At 34.2% G+C, this 21,430-nt stretch overlaps 1 protein-coding gene across 10 annotated transcripts in view; it reads right to left on the minus strand.

Annotated features, from left to right (window-relative positions):
- Window positions 1-817: 817 nt before the first annotated feature.
- Window positions 818-21,430, minus strand: part of NAP1L1 (nucleosome assembly protein 1 like 1) — a 35,851-nt gene continuing 15,238 nt past the window's right edge. For 4 of the 10 annotated variants that reach the window (XM_038558490.1, XM_038558491.1, XM_038558493.1 and 1 more), the window contains 13 exons: window positions 21,333-21,418; window positions 19,752-19,854; window positions 13,641-13,782; window positions 13,292-13,372; window positions 12,471-12,599; window positions 11,442-11,513; window positions 10,489-10,628; window positions 9,719-9,864; window positions 9,604-9,623; window positions 7,651-7,773; window positions 6,897-6,926; window positions 6,336-6,386; window positions 818-4,690 (listed from right to left, as the gene is read on the minus strand). In XM_038558490.1, coding sequence (XP_038414418.1) covers window positions 4,655-4,690; window positions 6,336-6,386; window positions 6,897-6,926; window positions 7,651-7,773; window positions 9,604-9,623; window positions 9,719-9,864; window positions 10,489-10,628; window positions 11,442-11,513; window positions 12,471-12,599; window positions 13,292-13,372; window positions 13,641-13,782; window positions 19,752-19,854; window positions 21,333-21,418 — 1,159 coding nt within the window. In that variant the 3' untranslated portion in view covers window positions 818-4,654. Of the gene's footprint in view, window positions 4,691-6,335; window positions 6,387-6,566; window positions 6,663-6,896; window positions 6,927-7,650; window positions 7,774-9,603; window positions 9,624-9,718; window positions 9,865-10,488; window positions 10,629-11,441; window positions 11,514-12,470; window positions 12,600-13,291; window positions 13,373-13,640; window positions 13,783-19,751; window positions 19,855-21,332; window positions 21,419-21,430 lie in introns of those variants that run through there. The other 6 variants (XM_038558494.1, XM_038558496.1, XM_038558497.1 and 3 more) reach the window with 4 other exon arrangements.

Here is a 21,430-nt window from a genome sequence, read left to right on the forward strand (position 1 = left end):
ACTGTATTTTCAGAGTTATAGTATCTATCATGTCTTAGTTTAAAAACTGCCTTCATGGGAGGGTCATCTTCACTTGAAATACTCTGAATAGATGGTTTTTAGTGTTTTAAACCCTTTAAAACTTCTGTGGCTACGTCTTCCATGGCTTGGCCCCAAGCTTGTATCTCCATCCATTTATAAACACCTTGATTGTGTCCGAGATTGTCCTACCTCAGGATTTTCAGGGTTTTCTCCAGACCTTCACTTGAACTGCTCTCCACTCAAAGGATCCATCTTTGGATCTACACAAATTCCTACCCCTCTTTGAAATTCTAGCTAAAAAGCTGTCACCTAAGTTTTTGAGTCTACTTTATCACTCCATGAAAAACTTTTCGGAGCCACAATTACCTAACTTCATTATGAATAACAAAATTAAGACTATCAATATCACTAACTCTTGATATGAGATCTGTCAATTTCTGGCACTTTCGATCACTCATCCCCAGTTCTTTCTTAGTTTTTAAGTTTAAACTACACAAGGAACTAAAAACTCCATTCACCTTAAGCAACATTTTCTCCTTTCAAAATAAAACTCAGAACAAGTAAGAGATCTGCAAAAGCTACAAACTCTCAATTTCTTAGTTTTCTCAATATGAAAATTAAGCAACTGAATTAATGACTTATTTCCTGCTGGCAATTTATTATTTCTAAATTGTTATATTCCATTTCTCACCTATTTTACATGTAAGATAATTACTCAATACCTTCATTTTTTTAACGGAAAAACCTAAAAGTACAGAATATTAAATGGAAGAAACACAAGATACAAAGTATATAGTATTTTTTGAAAATATAATTAATACATCAATTAAAATTTTCTCATGGATAAACACTCATCCTTAAAATAATTTCACACTCCAACAAAGATATTTCCATTTCTCAGAAGTCACATAAGTGATCCCTAATTAGTCCACGACCTTGGTTTTTTAATCCAAGTTATATTCTGATATCTGGATTTTTAAACCTGTATACAAAATCACTACTATACATCTGTAAGTTAATCTCATCATTATCATTTACATTTACTTTTCAGCTATTAGACTTAGTGCTTTAAGTAGCAAATTACCTAAGTTATGAACACATATTTTCAAAACAAAATCCAGTTCACAATTACCAAGAATATATACAGTGCAGGAAGATTTAAAAAAACAAACAAACAAAAAAAAACACTAAAGTAGCATAGGATTTCTCATTCCGAAGGTTCCTATTAAGAACATATACTTCTCCTAAACTACCCATTTATTCTGTACATTTAAAATAACATTTGGCTGGACTCAAATAGTCAAAAAAATATAAAGGCTAAAATTTTTCTAAGACTAAACTGTAAAAATGGACTCAAATTCTAAACCAAGTCCTGAAACCAAGCATTCAAAGAATATCTGAATATTAGTTTAATATTTCTGCATTGTACGATCAGGTTTTCACAAACAGTAATTTAAAGTTTACTTTTAGTAAGGGTAATGGCCTACAACTCAGATAAACCCCAAAATTTGTACTGCCTTACAAGCGGCAGTCATATGAACAGTAATTCAGTTATCTTACGGGCCTACGTATATATACACCAATCAGTATCATTAACCTATTCACAGAATAATGAAAATATTCCTATCAAAGCTAATGTCTCCCAGGTTTGTTTTTATTAAATGAGCTAAAAACTGAATAGAAGTAGAATCCCATTTTTCTTAAGTGTTGCTCTGTAAGCCAGGTCCACGCACTTCAGGTATTTTTATGTCACAGAAATACTAATACTGCTTCAGTGAACTCGATAAAAGAATTCTGAAAAATTACATAAATTTAACTTTCAGACATCCGCGTTAAATCAAAAACCTAAGTGATTTATAAAACTGTTGTTTACTTACCATATCTGAAAGACCATAAAATGACAGAAAAAAAAAATTCAAAGTATTTGCTTATATAGGTGATTATGAGATTTTGCCATTTCTAGAAAGAAAAAAATAGAACTTCTTGGTAATCTGTGCCTCAGCAGGGGAAACTATAAACTGGAAATGTAAAGGCAAAATTCAAAGTGTCTCAAAAATGTCTAAAGTTAACTCAGAGTAAAAATCTTTGTCTTCCAGTAACAAACTCCACTTTGAGGGCTTGGGAGGTCGCTTTTAAAATTATACAAATTCACAAGCCATTCTCGCCTAAGCACAGAATAGCCTACTTCTAAACATCTCTACTCTCTGCTCTTCAAAAAAAAAAAAAAAAAAAAGTATATAAATACAAATATATTCATATTTTTAAAAAACCACCCAAAATATCACCAGTACATTTTATAAAATTAAATGCAAATTTTATTAAGGATTTCAAATTACATATTTCAATTTCTAGAATGGAATAGAACCATTTTGGAACTGGAGAGATGGCATAGATAAACACTAATATCCTTGCAATGCCAAATTTATTAAGAAAACAATTCCTCTGCAAACCACATCCCCTTTATATAACAAGATGAAATAGTATCTGCCCCCTTCACTTTGGCAATAGCTAGTACCTAAAGGAATGAGAAAAAAAAAAATAGGGGTTCTGCTACTTAAGTTCATTAAAAATGGGATTCTATCTTGAGATTAAAATTTTTTCAGTTCAGAAAAGGCTGTGATCAAATGAGCTATGCGTACAAAAACAAAAATCAGCAAAGAAGGTCTAATCAGAGCAACCAAAAACAGTTTGAAAATAAAGAGGAAAAACATAACGTTTTTCATGGCATTTTTTTCCTACAAACTATCACAACTGGTTAAGGATTTCCAGTAGTTAATTAAAATCTCAGAAGAGGAATGAATAATATTATACAAATAACAAGATGTGTTCACATTCCAAGATCTTAATACTAAGTTTTCAAAAAGGAAACTCTATCTCTTCTAAAAACAATGTAAGTTTATTAAGAGCAGGAACTCTAGGCTGTCCTCTAATTATCTAATCCATTTAGTCTTCCCTCACTGTCAAAGCTTATAAGCTTATCACAAAAATTAACAGTAATTAGCCTGAGGTATTTTAAATGTGGCTCTACAGTCTCAAATTTAATGGCATTTCCCCCTAAAAATGGTCTTCTTCCTACTTAGTCCCATGATCTCTGTAGTATTTTACTACAATATGGTCATAACTAAAATACCTAAAAACAATCCTTGGACCTTTTCAAAGAATTGCTCATCTATCAGCTTCTATTGAGATAGGAGCCACACGAAGATCTGCAAGAGTGTTACCTGACCAGATCCAGAATAGAGGTACTTAAACCTTTGTTTTCCAGTTGAATTATCAAACCCTAGTATGAATAAAATGCTGAATATCATACTTGTGGTACAAATAGGTCCAAATTTTTGAGCTTTTAATGAGATCGAGAAACATTTCATAAAATTTAACTTAATATGCCTTAACATATCTGTGAGGTAGTTAGGTAAACAGTACTACCCATTTTAATACATAGTAAACAGAAGCATGGGTAAATGACATACTCATCCTTTAAAAGCAGTTTAAGAATTGAATTAACCATAGAGGCTTTGGGGCCTTCTCTCTAGTTCTAATCAACAGAAATGAAATTTTAACCCTTCTAATATTTCTTTTAAAAAAACAGTACATCATTTATCATTTAAGATTTTGTCTTTTTTATACTTTCTTAATTAGCAGATGTAGTACCTCTCCCAAAGCTGACACTCTTTTCTTCCATAATAGGGTAAACTGGGTACAATGCTTAATTCAAGCTAGGCCTCTGCTTCTACCTGAATTAGTACAAAATTAAGACATTCTCTTGTGAGAACTAAAATTATATTTGACATTTTTATTTTAGGCTGCAAAAACAAAAACAAGCAAACAGTAACAACAAAAAACTCGAAATAGGCTTGTCAAATGATGTAAATTCATCCTTTCCAGGGAAGCAGAAGGTAGACCCTACCATAAAGAAAAGATGCTTAGTTAATGGAAGTTAAATTTAAAAGTACAGTTAAAATAATGAGGCTTAACTTCTGAAAATAGGTTTTATTCACCTCCCTATAGTAATATCCACACTATGAGTTAGGTTTCTTTACTATTATTTCCTTATTAGGTTTCTAACTATGTCACCTAAAATACAAAATTCCATTAATAATCTAGTTATCAGTTGTGGTCTTACTGGAAATTCTTAACCATATATTTGTCTCCACAAGTTTTGTTTTTTAAATGAGGAATTGTCTTAGTCTAAGTCACTGCATTTCTATAACAAAGTCATGAAAGGCACAGCTAGTGCAAGCCAACATAAACCCAATTCAACTACCAGCTAAAAAAAACACTTTGGTTCTTCAGGAAAAAAAAATTAGCAAACAGTTTCTTTTAATAGTTCTGTTCCCTTTCACAGCTGTAATCTACACTCTTTGTTACAGGATACAAATTACTCCCGAAGAACCAAACCACGTAGTGATGAACGAACATGCGTGGAAGAATTTGGGCGGTCAATAGAACTGCCAGATAAACTAGAGTGAAAATGCTACGTAGAACAAATTGGTCTAAAATTATCAGTTCCTTTCCTTTAAAAAAAATTACTGAGTCTACCAAGAAAATACAAAAACATAAGGCTGTAAGTAAATAATAGTTGTGTTTAGGCTATTACAGTGCAGGTTATCCTCAAGGCCACATACATCCTGCTTCACTGCTGCTTGCACTCTGCTGGGTTTTGATCCTTCTGTTAAAGGAAAACAACAAGTCAATCTATCTTCTTCTACCTGCTTCATTTAATTTTCAACAGTAATTATCGTAATTATATGATCTCTTCGTTCTACCAAAATTTTTGCCAAATTAAGGAAATGGTATAGCAAGGATGGCAAACTATTTATTTAAATATTAGCAAATCACAAAAATGCTAAAGCCCAAATTTTACATTGTGGAATGAACTCCATAAAATAACACACTGAACCATAATCTTAAAAATTAACCAAGCAATTTATGTTAGTCATATCACCAATTATTTTTGCCTTTTTCTAGATTATTCAGACATACTAATTTATACCTTTTAGACTATTTAATTTGATTTTTAATTACCCCTTCTCTTACCTGCTCACTAAAGTATCTTCTGGATATTTTACAGTACTTAGCAAATGAGTAAATGCATTTAACAGAAACCAAGTTTCAAATGAATCTTGATAATGTACTATGTATTTTGGGGGGGAGACAAAGGGCTTTACCAACTCTGATATAACAAACTCCCAAGAACAACTGAGAGTCTCAAAGATAAAGAAAGTGGTTGGGAGACTCCCAATAAGCAGTACTGCTTCTCTATTCCCAAGCACTCCTGCAATCAGATTATTTAAAAACTGACCTTTGTTTATAAGCTATCCTTGGGGGCAGCCCGGGTGGCTCAGCAGTTTAGCACCTGCCTTTGGCCCAGGGCGTGATCCTGGAGCCCCGGAATCAAGTCCCACATCAGGTTCCCTGATGGAGCCTGCTTCTCCCTCTGCCTGTGTGTCTCTGCCTCTCTAATAAATAAATAAAATCTTAAAAAAAAAAAAAAAAGAGCTATCCTTTGGAGGGAAAACCACCTAAAGAATATAAACAAGAATTTAAAATGCTTCCAGGGGCTCCTGGGTGACACAGTCGGTTAAAGACCGGCTGACTCTTAATATTGGCTCAGGTCATGATCCTGGGATCAAGCCCGAGGTCAAGCCCTGAATCCCTGCATCAAACTCTGCACTAGGGCAGGGAGTCTGCTGAGGATTCTTGCTCTCTCTCTCTCTCTCTCACCCCCTTTCTCTCCACCCTTCCCCCTCCATTCACTCTCTCTAAAATAACTAAATCTTTAAAAAATAAAATGAAAATAAAATGCTTCTTAAAAACACTTTTTAAAAAGCATAGGGGCACCTGGGTGGGTCAGTTAATTTCAGCCTTCAGCTGAGGTCACAATCCCAGGGTCCTGGGTGGGATCAAGCCCCACATCAGGCTCCCTGCTCAGCAGAGAGCATGCTTCTCTTCCCCTCTCTCTGCCCCAACTTTCGTCTTGTGTATGCTTGCACTCTCTCAAATAAATAAAAAAATAAAAATAAATTTTTTAAAAGAGCCCAAGATAATGTACATTAAAATCTTAGGGTTTATTTAGCCTGAGACTAAGAAAAATACAAAGTCAGAACCAAAAATAAAGTTTCTTAGGAAATGTGCACTGAAATCTCATGTACTACTGATATGCCAATGGGGATCAAAACAGAATATATATTATCTCCAGGCAATAGGATTTATTAAAGACTTTAACGGACAAAAAAATAAATAAACCTTATATTAAGAAACATCAACTCTTACTTAACCTGCCTGGAATAAAAAGCAGCACTAATTTTGCTCACCTTTGAGTCATAGTCTGGATCATTTTCCTCATCTCCTTCTTCTTCCCCTTCCTATATTAAAGTTCAAAATGCATCCATGAAGTAGGTACACAGTAGGAAGAAATGGCTCATAACGTACGGAGAAATTTTAATACAAGTTACTCTATAGGTCAAAAGATTTTCATGATTACAGTTTGGTGACAATGCAATTTAATTTGAAAGCTTCTAATATGAAAAATTTCCCAACACAACTTGAGACATCCAGAGAGCTTTTATTGAAAAGATTTACTGCAGCCAACGTTGAAAAAGTTTACTGCAGCTTTTGACTTCTTCAAAGAGCTGATAACCCTGCAGCAGAACAGAATTATTTGAAATAAAAAAAATGTTCTGAGTTTTGCAATTTATTTATTGAAACCTCATACATACATTGTTTGGCTGTAGAATTCTAAAACCATATTTTTTTCCAAAAGGATTTTATCCCGTATCACAGAATAAGGATTATAGCAAAGGAATACATAAGTCACTCAATTTGCTTCTCAGTGTGTTAAACAGAGAATTATTTGCTCATTTGGTAAACATTACCTCATCCGCTTCTTCACCTTCTTCATCATACTAAAAAGGGAAAAAAAGGTGAGGTTTGAATGAAGCTAACAAACATTTGAGAATAGCATTTGTTACAGCCATGACTGTATCCACTAATATTTAAAAGTATTCAAAATACTTTCTCTAAGGCCATTAATTATAAATTAAATAGCTGCAGGAATCACTCAACTCAGTGCCAATATCTAAATCTGACAATTTAAAAAGTTAAAGAACACAGTACAATTGTGGGTGTGATCAGACAACTATTACTATAAGCATTACTTGCCTATACTTATGTGAAGTATAAGCAAGCGCAAAAAGAACCTGAAACCTATTTGAATGACATCTAGCAATAAAGATAACCAAAATATGAGGACTGCCTAATTTTACCTTAATTCTTGATTATTCCTTCAGATAAAAATTCTATGCTTCCTAGTATTGTTCTATTAAGCAATAAAAAATATCTCAGGTATGTTTGTCTGGTCAAAACCGAGAGCATAATACATCTACAACACTGACCAAAAGTTGCACTAATTCAGAGCAGTCTTCATAAAGAGCAGGAAAATAAAAGCTACCAAATATTCTAAGGAAATATTTAAAAACAATTCAGGAAAGTTACCTACAGGACATCTGTAATTAGCCTTTGAATTATTCTGTTTTCTTAAAAATTTACATTTACTCATTAAACTGCTCACCAATTGTGACCATCATACCCTCACCAAATGATTTCACTGCAGGATTCAGATTCACTCACATCATCATCATCATCTTCAATAGCTTCTCCAGTAAAGTATAACACTGATCTTGGGATTATACGCTCACGTAGAAAGTGACCAATTTCAAAGTCTGCAGCAAGGATAGCTTCAGCATCATCATCCTGTTTTGTTTTTTAAGGAAAAAAAAAAAAAGCACAATATTTAATAACTTATTTAATTAGGCACATGCAAGAATTTTAGGATTAAATCCTAATGAAGCAACATTCAATTTCACTTCTAACTTTGTCATTTTAAAATTATCTTCTGTGTGTGATTAAACAGTCATCTATATATGTATATATGGTTTATGTTCATAGGTTTTTAAAAAAGTTAGCAAGTCAGTGTATATTACTTAGAGAAATTTAGGAAAATAAAAATTAGAACTTTATTTATTGCTTAGTTTTTGACTTAAAATTAAAATATAAAAGCAACTTTGTTACGGGATTTTAATTTTCCTTATAAATACTCATTACTGAAAACACAAATTGAATAATATTAAGAATCTCAGGATTTAAATAACATTAGGTATACAGCACACAAAGAACACAGAGGATCACCTCACAATTCCTTAAAGATAGTCTATTAGCAGTTTGCATGTATAATGCCAAATGAGAATTATATTTAATAATTTCTGTTTTAAGGAGTTCTATTTAATGACAAAGCACAACATAGAAATGGTGCTGACATTATTCAAAATTAAAATAATCCCACTTAAGTTCCATGATACCAAACAATGAATTAACATTCCATCAATGTCTATTTTGAATCATCAACACAATCCACTTTAACAGCCAAAAAAAAAAAAAAAAAAAAAACCACAAAAGGGGGCAGTGGACTTTGAAGGAAAGATAACTCATCACAAGTGGAGGTGTTCTATCTGTAACAACTCAAGACCGTTTTTGTCACCATCAATATTTGACAGTAGAATTAAAAAAAAAAATTCACTTCAACACAAACTCCAATCCACTCACTAACATGAAAATAGCATGAAACTCTATCTTAATGCTAAGTAGTTCTACCTAAAATTCACGTGCCACTTTTATATTCTTTTTAATCCCACGAAAGGCTTTTTTTTTTTTTTTTTTTTTTTAACAAAAGGCATTTTGAACCAAGCTTGCCACTTTTTATAGGCAGAAATACCTGGCTTTTATAGATCTGGTCTAAGTCTTAGCCAAAACTATTCTAATTCAAAAGTACTTCAAAATAAACATACTTTCTAATTCCATATGTATAAAACTTAGACTGAGTTAATAGAAGTTCAAAAATCTGGCCAACAGAGGGACGCCAGGGTGGCTTAGCAGTTGAGCATCTGCCTTTGGCCCAAGGCGTGATCCTGGAGACCCGGGATCCAGTCCCATATTGGGCTCCCTGCATGGAGCCTGCTTCTCCCTCTGCTTGTGTCTCTGCCTCTCTCTGTGTCTCTCTCATGAATAAAGATTTTTTTTTTTAAATCTGCCCAACAGAAAAGCAAATTCAAAACACATACCTAGCTTACACCCTTGCCTGCACAGACTTCTTTGAGGTTATTCCTCATTCCAGGCTGTAACACAGGCACTAATAAGTAAGCTCTTGGCTATGGGGTCACATAATTCATGGCCACAATATGAAAGCGTGTTTCCACTGGAGTAACAAATACAGAAAGGATTCTAACCAGAATGTGGTTAGGAGTAAATAGTCCAAATGACTTAATACATCCGAGTTTCAATAAGAAAACTATCATCTTAAGAACCTGAAGCCCCCACAAGCCTCAAAAGAAAAGTCTTTAGCCTTTCAGCATTTCTCAGTGAAAGCACTCCGTGCATTTTGAATGAAATAATTTCAGATGGATACAGGTCTTCTTCATGCACTGCAAGCCTCAGGTGAGTAGCAACTATCCAACTCCCCACATCTGAGAAACAGTTCTTTAAATTTCACAGTGAACAATTCAACAAATAAATAACGATTTAACTTACCAAATCTCCACTCTCAGGAACTGCAAAATTGAGAAAAGGAATTCAAATGAGTAAGGAATTTTTAAAAAGCTTACAATAAAACAACCATCAATACCCAAACTAAGACACTATTTACCTTCAGGTGGGGCAAAAAAATTAAAGAAAGAGTCATTGGAAACTGTTTTGGTCACAGTACGAACTGTCCCACGTCCCTTGTGTTTCTGCTTCTTCTTAATGGTTTTCAAAGTGACATTCTTTCCTTTTTTCCAATCTATCTGGCACCTTGCAAAACAAAGGGAAGAATCTATCACAATTAACATACTACACTTAATTGCTGGAAGAGCTAAGATTTATCCAATCGAATGTTATATATTTTTTTGAGATTTTCTTTTTTAGAGAGCGAGAGCACTCTTGCACATGAACAAGGGGAGGACCAAAGGGGGACAAAGTCTCCAGCAGACTCTGGGCTGGGACACGGGGGCTCAATCTCACAGCCCTGCGATCATGACCTGAGCCAAAACCAAGAGACGCTTCACTGAATGAGCCACCCAAGCACCCCAAATATTATTTGTATTACCAATTTTAGGGGGGGAAATTGGCTCAAATGCTTTCAATAGCAATACATAAAGAGGAAAATTTTATTTCTAAACACATTTTCTCAACAAAATTATTGACAAGTAGCACAAATTCACAATAGAGTAAATTTAAGTGTTCTCCTTTGCAGAGATGTCTGCAATACCATAAGCCAAGGAGTTCTAGGAAAGTAGGTATGCTTGTCTAAGAAACACTTTTCTGAAATGTTTAAACTATGTATCAAATACACACTAGGAAACACTAAATATCACAAATCGTAAGTAAAACAATAAGACATAGAATATTCTGTGAAAGTAGTAAAATTAAACTCACCCTGTACAACCCATAATTTCTGGTCCATCAAAAGAAAAGGGATCAGAATCATCTGGTTCTGATCTCATCCTATAGGTCTTTGTCAATACTTCATTTGTGAAATATTCATTGGGTTCAAAGTGAAATTCTAAGACAAAACTCTTAAAAAAAAAAAAAAAAAAACTGATGAAACTCCTGCATCATAAATGTTCATGCTTTATTAAGTGAAATTTAATCTATTGATTTTTACAACCACATAAAGTAGGTGATAATGCCTTTTCTGCTCCGGGAATGGGTCAGATAAACCCCAAATTATGGCAAAAAAGCAAAACAAAGCACAAAATAAAACTAAATAAAACCTAGCTCAACTTACAACTTCTATTTAGTAGCATTTTTATAAATAGGTTAGAACGAAATAAACTGACCTAGTACTCCCTCCTCCTTTCATCCCTACAAAGACTTTAAATCTTCTCCTACCCCAAATGTGACAGAGAAATAGCCCAACTTTACTACACACGATAGAAGAAAGAATCTATAGTCTGTAGTAGCTTTGCCCATACTTCACATAATACTGATGATTTTAGGAGAAGCTCATAGCTGATCTTTCATCATGGGGAAGTAGGGGGCCTCTAACATCTTTTGTTTCATGTAATTTCCAGACACACACCTTTTAAGACAGAGTAGGTATTCAGGGTGCTATTATTTTTTTCCTTGCTATCATTTTTATCTATTCTTCATCTAGACACAAGGATTTACTATATTTCAATAACAGTTTTATGTTCAGAGGGAGGAAAAGGAATAAATACTGTATCATAATTACCAACACCCAAACATTTATTTCCTAACAATAATTAAGAGTACCAACTTCTTTCTCACCATTTCTAGGCTTAGAATATCACTTTTTAGAAAGTTCCATATATCTACCTATAAATGTCTAATGTTAAAAAACTAAAAATATTTCAAAGTTCTTTTACCATAGGCTGGCCAGCATCTGAGAACTTCACTTTAATATCTTTCAAGTGCTTCAGAATAGGTTCGTCGTGTTCCTGCAAATTAAGAAAACTAAAATGAGAATCTAACGTAGCACTTCAGGATTAGTGTGCTACCACTGGACAATAAACATTTAGGTGACTGAGACATTTATATAGTGAGGTAACAATTACAAACCGTAAGACCTACTCTCCAGATTATGGTTTTATACCAAAGCTATAGTTTACTTATAAGCTCTACTCATTTCTACTGCCAATGGTAGAAAAAAAGTGACTTAACAGAGAATTATATCTATCATCAGACCGAATGGGCTGAAGAACATAAAACCAAGTCTAAGGCATATTTGCTTTAAAAACATTTCCTTTTCCAGCTGCTTCTTATTCCTTTCATTCTGCTGGGTCCTTCTGTACTTTGCCAAAGTAGAAATGCAATAAGCAGTCACAGTTTTGAGATTTCTTTTTCTTGACTTCTATCACTAAAGTACACTAAAAGTACTATAATGCAGATAATAGTGGCTCAAGAAATGCATCTGATTACAACAGGTGAAATTTCCCTGAGAAGGTGACATCTGTGTTGGATTTCAAAAAAAAGTGACAAGGAGTAAAGGAGTTAAAGGAGTTAAAGATCTTTATGTTATTCCTTTAAAATGCAAATGTTCCTCAATATTTGTTTCAGACTGAAAAGGTCTTTTTGGTAAGATAAATGAAATTTTAAGTTTCCTCTCTCCACTCTCTAATACCAAGCACCTAAACAGAGAAGACACAAGACTAAACAAAACACTGCTCAATGATAAACAACTGTCAAAGGGACTATTTCAGTATCTAACTTGAAAATGAACTATAATTTGATTACAATAATCGAAGATGCAATTTTCCTTCTACAGGTAACAGTTTTCAAAAGACAGCAATCATTCTGTAGAGGTCAACAATGGAGTGACTAGTCATCATACCCATTTAAATTTCAAAGGTTTTTACCCTTTGAGGTAAACTGATGTTTTTAATGAATAAAATTACCTGAACCATATCACTGAGCAAGTCAACATTCTTAAAAACAGTCAACCAGAATTCAGGAATTCCCTTGGGGTCTTCTTTTTCTTCATCCTTTTTCTCATCTTCAATCTTGGCTTTTTCTTTTAGCTCCTCCTAGATAAATAACAGCATAAATTATTGAATAACTAGATTAGATCACTTGATAAAATCTTACCATCTCCTAACTTACATCCAGTGATGAAGTACAGAAACCAGCAAATCCTCAATCACCAACTGCAATTTTCAAACAAGTTCTAATCCAACTGTGTAAACACTGCTGTTACCCATACCAAACCTTACTTATTGCTACTACCATAACCCTCCCAAAACGTAGAACCTATGAGCTATGGGGAAACCGTTTTAGAGAAAAAAATTTTTTAACTTTAGTTAAAAAAAGAAACATAAACTGTGCCCAAATCCTCACCCCTTGGTGTTTTTGATCAAAACATTATGTTCTCCTAATCAACCAACATTAAAATAGCAACGCTCGGGAAATAGTCATAGAACAGACACCGGATCTGTGTCACAATCCTGCCATTTATTAGTTGTAGGCAAATCACTTAGAGGCCTCTACTACTTGAAAAACAAGAACAATCCTTTGCATGTCATTAAATTCAAAGGAAAAGTTTACATGATCTATAAAATTTAAATACTAAAAAATGTAAGGGAAAAATGAATTTGGGTACAGATGGTAGCAGGGCAAACAGTGAGTGGCTCATCTGTTCTGATTATTGTTAACTCACCAACAATCTTACAATAAAATATTTCCAAGACAAAAAAAACACTACATTAAAGTTGGTACTGACCGAAATTTCGTCCTCCTCATCTGGTTTCCATTCACATTCTTCTTCCGTAGGTTCATAAATTGCATTAATGATCTCAAATCGCTAAAATGATTTAAAAAAAGAAAAGCTTGCATAAAAACACTGACATCCAAGCCAAAAACTAGCTGTTTTGCATTAAAGCTGTGTATAGATTTTATGAATGCGTACCACCAATTGAATTGCTATTATTGAGTTTTTCCAAATACCTCGAATAACCATTTTGCTGAGAGGTCTATAAAGATTAAACCATCTGCAAGGTTGGTTGTATTTCCAGAGCTTTATTATAATCTCAAATTTTAGGTAAAGAAAATAAAGTAGTAGAAATCATTACCTTATCAAACAGAGGTTGATAGAGAACAGCATACTTTCTTTCAAGATCATGAACTTCCTCATAGAATTTGGCTTCTATCTGTGCACATTTAACTTGAAGATTTTTGAGAGCATTCACTCGTCTTTTAACTACCCTAGGCAAACTGAAAGGTTGGAAGTGCACCAGTTACATAGCATTCAGAGTAAAACACTCACACTTCTATCATATTGAATAGTAAAGCATAAAAGTTAGTGAATGTTAAATCTCCTATTTGAAACAAAAGGTCTATTCAAAGTAATTAAAAGTCAAGAAATATAAAATACACAGACTTAACTAGAAAATATTTCAAAAGTGAACATTTAAACAGATACAGTAAGTTGATAAAAAGATGTAAATCACATAAATCTTTCATCATAATCAAGTTCAGCAAAGACTTGTCAGTGCTGGCATCTAAGCTGTAAAACAGTCTATCTTAGGAAGTTAAAATTTAGGGACTGACTGAGCATCCTGAGAATAACGACAATAACCTTGATTTAAAAAAATAAAGTATGTGTATCTCACCCATACCAGCTATTTTTAGGGAAAAGGAGAGGAGCATATGTATATTAGAAAAAAGGATGATATCCTATACCATTATTTCCTCTTTTAGTCTCTGTATTTAAAACTTGAATTTAGGGACGCCTGGGTGGCTCAGTGGTTGAGCGTCTGCCTTTGGCTCAGGACATGATTCCCCTGTCCGGGGTCCAGGGATCAGGTCCCACATCGGGCTCCCTGCATGGAGCCTGCTTCTCCCTCTGCCTGTGTGTCTGCCTCTCTCAGTCTCTCATGAATAAATAAATAAAATCTTTAAAAAAAAGAAACTTGAATTTACATTAAAAAAAGAATGCTATATTTCATGAAGGGACTTAATAGCTTTGAGATATAATTCATAAATCATACAATTTTCTATGGGGTATACGCCACCTGAAGTATAAGTAAACTTATGAATCCCCTACCACCCAAAAACTGTTCACTTAAGGGGATCCCTGGGTGGCGCAGCGGTTTAGCGCCTGCCTTTGGCCCAGGGCGCGATCCTGGAGACCCGGGATCGAATCCCACGTCGGGCTCCCAGTGCATGGAGCCTGCTTCTCCCTCTGCCTATGTCTCTGTCTCTCTCTTTCTCTCTCTCTCTCTCTGTCTGTCACTATCATAAATAAATAAAAATTAAAAAAAAAAAAACTGTTCACTTAAAATTGATCTAACTTCAGGGAATCTGTGTAAGAGATCCAGAATCCAGGTTAGAATTTTCTGCCATGAGCAGATTGTTGTAAATCAAATATTTCTCTTACTTAACCGCTACTTTAGTTACATTAATCAGAAGTAAAAAAACAAATTACCTATTACCAATTTTTTATTTCTTACAGTTAAAAGTAAAGCTTAATGTTTTGTCAAGGTGATGAAATAACATGGGGTGCTGCCCACACCTACACCGTATCTCAGAAAAAAAAAATGAACCCTAGAACTTCAGAACCAAGAAGAAAACAACTATTTCAGGGACTTACACACTCACACGCACACATACTACGGAGCAACTTCTGAGTAAGACTAACAACCGTACAGGGTGAACTGCCACCTGGAAATGGGCAAGAATGAGCAGAACAGGGAACAGGACAGACTGGAAGAAAGCTTTTGAAATTTTGGGTTTGCCTTACAACAGCCAGTGCCTGACCTCTTCACCCTTCACAAAGCCCAGGTGCCAGCATTCTTAGGAGTTCGTTGAGCTGAGAGCCTACAAAGCACTCCCTCCTCCACCCCTCCAACCCAGGTACAACAGATTACAACCAAAGGAGCAACTTCCTCTGCCCCAAGCAGCCAAAGACAATTGCCTGGAATTGACAGTAAACTTTGAGTCTCAGGTGACCAGACTCTATTCTTAAATTCCACGAGACTGTCACAAACCAGAGCCTGATCTTTTCTCCTCCCTCAATAATCATTATTGAGGAGTAAATCAGCCAGTGAGCCTGAGCTCTACAGCCAAAATAACTAAAACTTTAAGGAGTATAAATTTCTAATGAAAGAATGAAATACGTATCATCTGAAGCCGTATTATTAGACAGAACAATGTAAATATATTTAAAGAGAGGAGGGAAGAAACAAGACCAAGAAATCTAAAACAAAGTAGAAATATTAAATATGAAAAATACAGTAGCTGAAACAAATAACCAACAAATAAGATAAACAGGATAGGTTCAGCTTAAGGAAGTTCATTAAAGTTGGAATACTCTCCAGAAAAGCAGCAGGAAAGACAGAAAAATGATTTGAACAAAATTAGCAACAGCTGAAAGACAGGAGGTGGATATCTGAAGAAAAGAGCAATAAATTTCTCAGAATTAAAGTAATATGAAAATCCTTACTCTAACCCCTAGACAGGTGAATGATATTCATGAATATCAAAGACCAAATAAAATTCTAAGTGTGTTCAATGAAAAAGCAAATAACCTATACAGGAAAAGGAATCGGACTGACAACAGGCTTCAAAAGAAAACTCCAGATACAAGAAGAAATGAATTTTTAAGATATTTAAGAACTTTGAACTTAAAATTTTATAAGCCAAACTATTATTCAAATATGAAGGCAAAATAAAAATTGTATGAGACATATGAAGCTTCAGGAAATATGCCACAAACACTCATTACATTAAAAATAATTTCTAAGTAAAAAAAAAAAAAAAAAAAAAAAATCCGGAAATACTATGTAAGTGTGGGTGGCCAAAAACCTTGGTAAATTTTACTGTTGTCCTTGATGGGAAAAAAGAGGACTAGAGAACATATACGTGTAAAAAAAAAAACAAAAAAAAAACAGACATTAGTAAATTTAAGAAATCAATATGGGTAAATAAACTTAGATATTAGGTTAGAAGCCCTTTTACCATAATAACAAAAAACAAAATGCAGCAATTTTAATATCAGAAGACAACTTGGTTTATTTGAAGAAAAGCAGGAAAAGAGAAAGAAACATTGTACAATAAATTATAAAATAATAGCAATTATGTCCAAAAACAATACCACTTTCAAGAAATGCAAAGAGTTTAAAATTACTAATAAAGCAGCAAACTTACATACTAGAGATAAGATACAAGGATGGAGAAAGACATGCCAGGTAAATAAACATCAAAAGAAGGCTAGAATAGTGGTCTTTTTTTTTTTTTTTTTTTTTTTTTATGATAGTCACAGAGAGAGAGAGAGAGAGAGAGAGGGGCAGAGACACAGGCAGAGGCAGAAGCAGGCTCCATGCAGGGAGCCTGATGTGGGACTCATCCCAGGTCTCCAGGATCATGCCCTGGGCCAAAGGCAGGCGCCAAACCGCTGCACCACCCAGGGATCCCTAGAATAGCGGTCTTAAGATCAAACAAAACAATTCATACCACCACCACCACAAAATATAAAAGAGGATATTTTATACTGGTAACTGGAACAAAAGGACAAGATATACACATCACCAACATATAGTTAATAATACAGCTTCAAAAATATATTAATCCATAACTAATAGAATCACAGGGAGAAACAGATTAAGTGGAAATTTAACACATTCTTCCCAGAATCTGTTAGATAAAGCAATCAATAAGAAATAAAGAGAACCTGAACAACACAGTTAATAAATCTGAGGTACTAATTTCAGCAGATAGATCTTCACACTCAACTTTCACAGAACATCTGCAATAAATATTAAGGCCATAAAAGATAAATTAAAAAAAAAAAATCAAATGAACGAAGCCCTCAATTCAAGAAACTGAAAGGGGAATGAAGCAAATCCAAAGAAGGATTCTCAAACCCTAAAAGCCCAAGTCCGTTTTTAGAAGAGTTCTATCAACTGTTCAAGGGACAATTAATTCCTATGTATACAAGTTGCTTTGAAAAAAAGGAGAAAAAGTAAAAGTAGCCCTGTTTATTTCATTAAGAAGGTGAAATCTTGACTCTAACACCAGGGCATGGAATTATAATCCCACAAAAATTTCTGTATTATATACACATGCACATACACACACACACACACACACACACAGTTTCACTAGAGAAGACCTTGAATAAAACATCAACTACTTGACGTTTTAAAAAAAATTCCAAGTAGACAATAAGTCTAATGGAGTTTTATAACCATTCCTAGTTAAGATGAAATAAGATAAAAATGCTCGTGTTTAATGCTAATTGTTTAACAAAGTACTGAAAGACCTGGAAAATGTTATAATGAACCAAAAATAAACTTGGTGTGGTGTAATGTGAAAAGATTAGAGCTAAAACTGCTATTATTTGCAGATAAGATCTTTTGCCTATGGGAGGAAAAAAAAAGAACAATTGTAAATGTAGCAAGATTTCTGGATACTAGATCAACAGCAAAAGAAGGTAAATCAATATCACTCCTCCACATTAACAATAGTCAATTTGGAAATACAATAAGAAATAAGATACTATTCACAACAGCAACACAACTAAAGTATACAGGAATCAACCAATAGACTATGAAAAAAAACTGTAACAGAAAAGAGGATGATTCAATAAATACAAGGATATAAATGAGACAATTTAACATTAAAAGAATGATTCCCTACCATGTTAATCTATATATTCAATGTAACTCCTATCAAAATTTGGTGGAGGAGTGTTTCATTTTGTGAAAACCCCTATAAACTTACTATCAGCCATATGTGGGATAAAGGTCTCATATAATTAGGCCAATCTTAAGAGTATGTTCCATTAGGGAATTGCGGGGGGTAGAAAAAAGCAAGATACTACAGGGAGAAATAGATTAATAGATTAAATTATCACCCTGCTAGATATGAAGACATATTAAAAAGCCACATTAATTAAGAGTGCTGCTCAAAGACAAACACAGGTGTTTGTAAGAAACTGATGTGCAATAAAGGTGGCATCACAAATAAATGGGGAAAGAATGAAGTGTTATAAAAACAGGCTCACCAAAACAAAAACAAAAACAAAAAACCCTGATGCACAGCTAAATACAAAGGTGGCCTTGAAAAGTAAAGACCTAAAGATGAAAAGGTAAAACTACTCAACAGGAAATGCAGAAGTAACTAGGAAGAACTTCTTAACTTGAAAACAGTAAGCCATAGGTCAAAAAACTTAAAACATAAAAAATGAAAGATGCTGGTTTAGTGGAGAGTGCTATGGATAAATAAAAATGACAAAAGATTATTTATAAAACCTAAAACTGAGGAGATTAACACCTAGAATATACAAAAACTCCTGCAAAACAAGACAGTAGACCCCAATAGGAAAGTGGACGAGAGCAACCTGAAAGGCTTACAGTCATGAAGAAAAGCTCAAAAGTCATTAGACAGCAAAAATTACAAATAAAATATGCCTGCACCTTGTAGGCTGGTATAAACAAAAACCCATAAAGATGAACGATGCCAACTGCTGGCAAGGACACAAGGATAAAGCATCCTTCATGCACTGGATACAGTCATTCTAGAAAGCAAGCTGGGAAGTACTTAAAGTTTGCATACCCCATAACAAATAATCCCACTGGTAAGTACATGTCTCACAAATTTCTTACACAGTTCTTTAAGAGAGCATGCAAAAAGAGGACCATTATAATGGAGTTTGTGTTGATGGAGCTTAGAGGCAATCTAGATATCCGCCAAAGAAAAAGTATAAAATATGGTGGACAAATATCCCCAAGTGACAACATTCAGAAGCCAGAAACTGCTGACTAGAGATTGCATACAGATAGCAATAGGGATGAATCTTTAAATTATAAAACCAAGTAAAAACGATTATAAGCAGAATAAGATATACAGACTATTGTTAATGATTTATATATAGGACTAGTGAAATAAATAGGAAATCTGTATTTCTTCTAATTCTCTGCATTCCTAGCAAACCCCCAAATAAATCTCAGAAATGGTTAAGATCAGTGTATTTCCTGTGGAGAGGAGTCAAACTTCAAAGATCAACTCTAAATTGGTGGTACTCAGCAAAATTTTAAACTCTCAATAATCCTATACTAGATACTAACAGACATTGGCTTTTCACTGTTAATTATCTAAGTCCTAGGTGGTTTTAAAAAGATACACCTGCAATGCTGATTACAGAAGGATAAATAAGGACCACGGAAAAGAAGAACTTGTACCTTTCAATGTATCCTGTTGGTGTTTCTACCAGACCATCAAGTCTTTCTTGAAGGGCTGCAAGAATCTGAGGATTTTGCATCATCTGAACAGTCAGCTGACGCGCTTTAAAAAAAAAAAAAAAAAAAAAAAGGGGGGGGCATCGAAAGAAGGATTTTATGAAAATGTATTACGCGATTTTAATAGGACAATCCAATAATGAAGTTTTCCTGACTAGCCCATAATTCATTGGTTTGAGTAGAGACAGGCAGCAAGCAAGTGGAGCAAAATCCACTCTAGGAAAACCTGACGTTCAGAAAGCTCAGATTCCTAATGCTCTAAACAAATGCCACTGCCACAACTACCTTTTAACAATAAATATCCTTTCTCCTCCTACAACCTTGTATTTCATCCATCTTAACATTTTTGAGAAGCTCAAAGCTTCATCCAGATGCCTACCTACTATGTATGACTCTACGTAACACTCTGAAGGCAGACAACACATTATCAGAAAACTGCAAATATAATGACAGTTTCAACCCTGGGAGAAAGACTGTAGAGTAGCCTAAATATTTGTTTGATGCTTATTAGTATAGTGTGCTTGTGTGTATAGTTAACAGTTGAGGCAATCAAGGTTGTAACTAAAGCCAAACAAAATGTGGTTAACGGTGTCTAAAAATTATGTTCAATGCAAAAATAAACTAGAAAACTAGATTTAGGCAAAACAAATTATTTTGCTATTACCATCTCTTCATCAATAGACATTACACAAAATTGACATGAATTTTCCCAATTATGTTTTTAAAGATCAATTTCTAAGATTAATTTGATTACTGGATGACATACACTTACTATAACATGCCTTTAGGACTAGCCACTAAGGATACAGACCTATGTGTCTTTTAAGAATGTTACATGATGAAAGCTAATGCTAAAGTTCAGTGACCTTTTCACAATTAACCTCCATCTGGTTTACAATGAAAAATTGAGTCATCTAGTACTTTAATATTCTTGGCCCATACCTACAGGGTGTAACCTTAAGCAGTACAATTCCCCACTAACACTGCTAACCCCCCCCCAAATAATTATTTGCTAAAGAAAACAGTGAATTTTTTTTACATTTAATAAATGTCATTTTTGTCATTTGATTGGAATGGATTAAAAAATGACTGACATACAACTACATGTTTTCTATGCAGGAAACAATGAACATTTCCAGTAACTCTAAGCTAGTGTTGTTTGTTTAGAAATATCACCAAAACAACTCCCACCAACATCTGTAACATTTCTGAATTCAGACAAAACTCATGGGCAGCTGTTTGACACAGCTATGCCATGTCACTCCAGCAGTAGAGGGTGGGTATACAGAGTGACTTCTGACGGGTTACTAACTATATTCATACCTTTTCCCTTATTACCATCATATCTCCATCTCCCTCTTCCCCTCTTTTCTTACCCCCACCCTGAACATACAAACTGTCCCTAAACCAGAGATACAGGTCACGTGGGTAGACAAGGATCCAAAAGGGAACAGTATTTGTTAACTACCCTCTAGAAGACATGTGCCAACAATCACTGGCTCCTGAAGTAATTTAAAATAATACCTTTGATTTTTGTTTCTTCACCAGTTTCTTCTTCTTCTACTTCTTCAACATCATCCAAATCTTGATCAAGTTCAGACTGTTCTTTGCTACAATATCAT

Source organism: Canis lupus, chromosome 15 (assembly GCF_011100685.1).
Source record: "Canis lupus familiaris isolate Mischka breed German Shepherd chromosome 15, alternate assembly UU_Cfam_GSD_1.0, whole genome shotgun sequence".
In the NCBI taxonomy this organism is placed as follows: domain Eukaryota; kingdom Metazoa; phylum Chordata; class Mammalia; order Carnivora; family Canidae; genus Canis; species Canis lupus.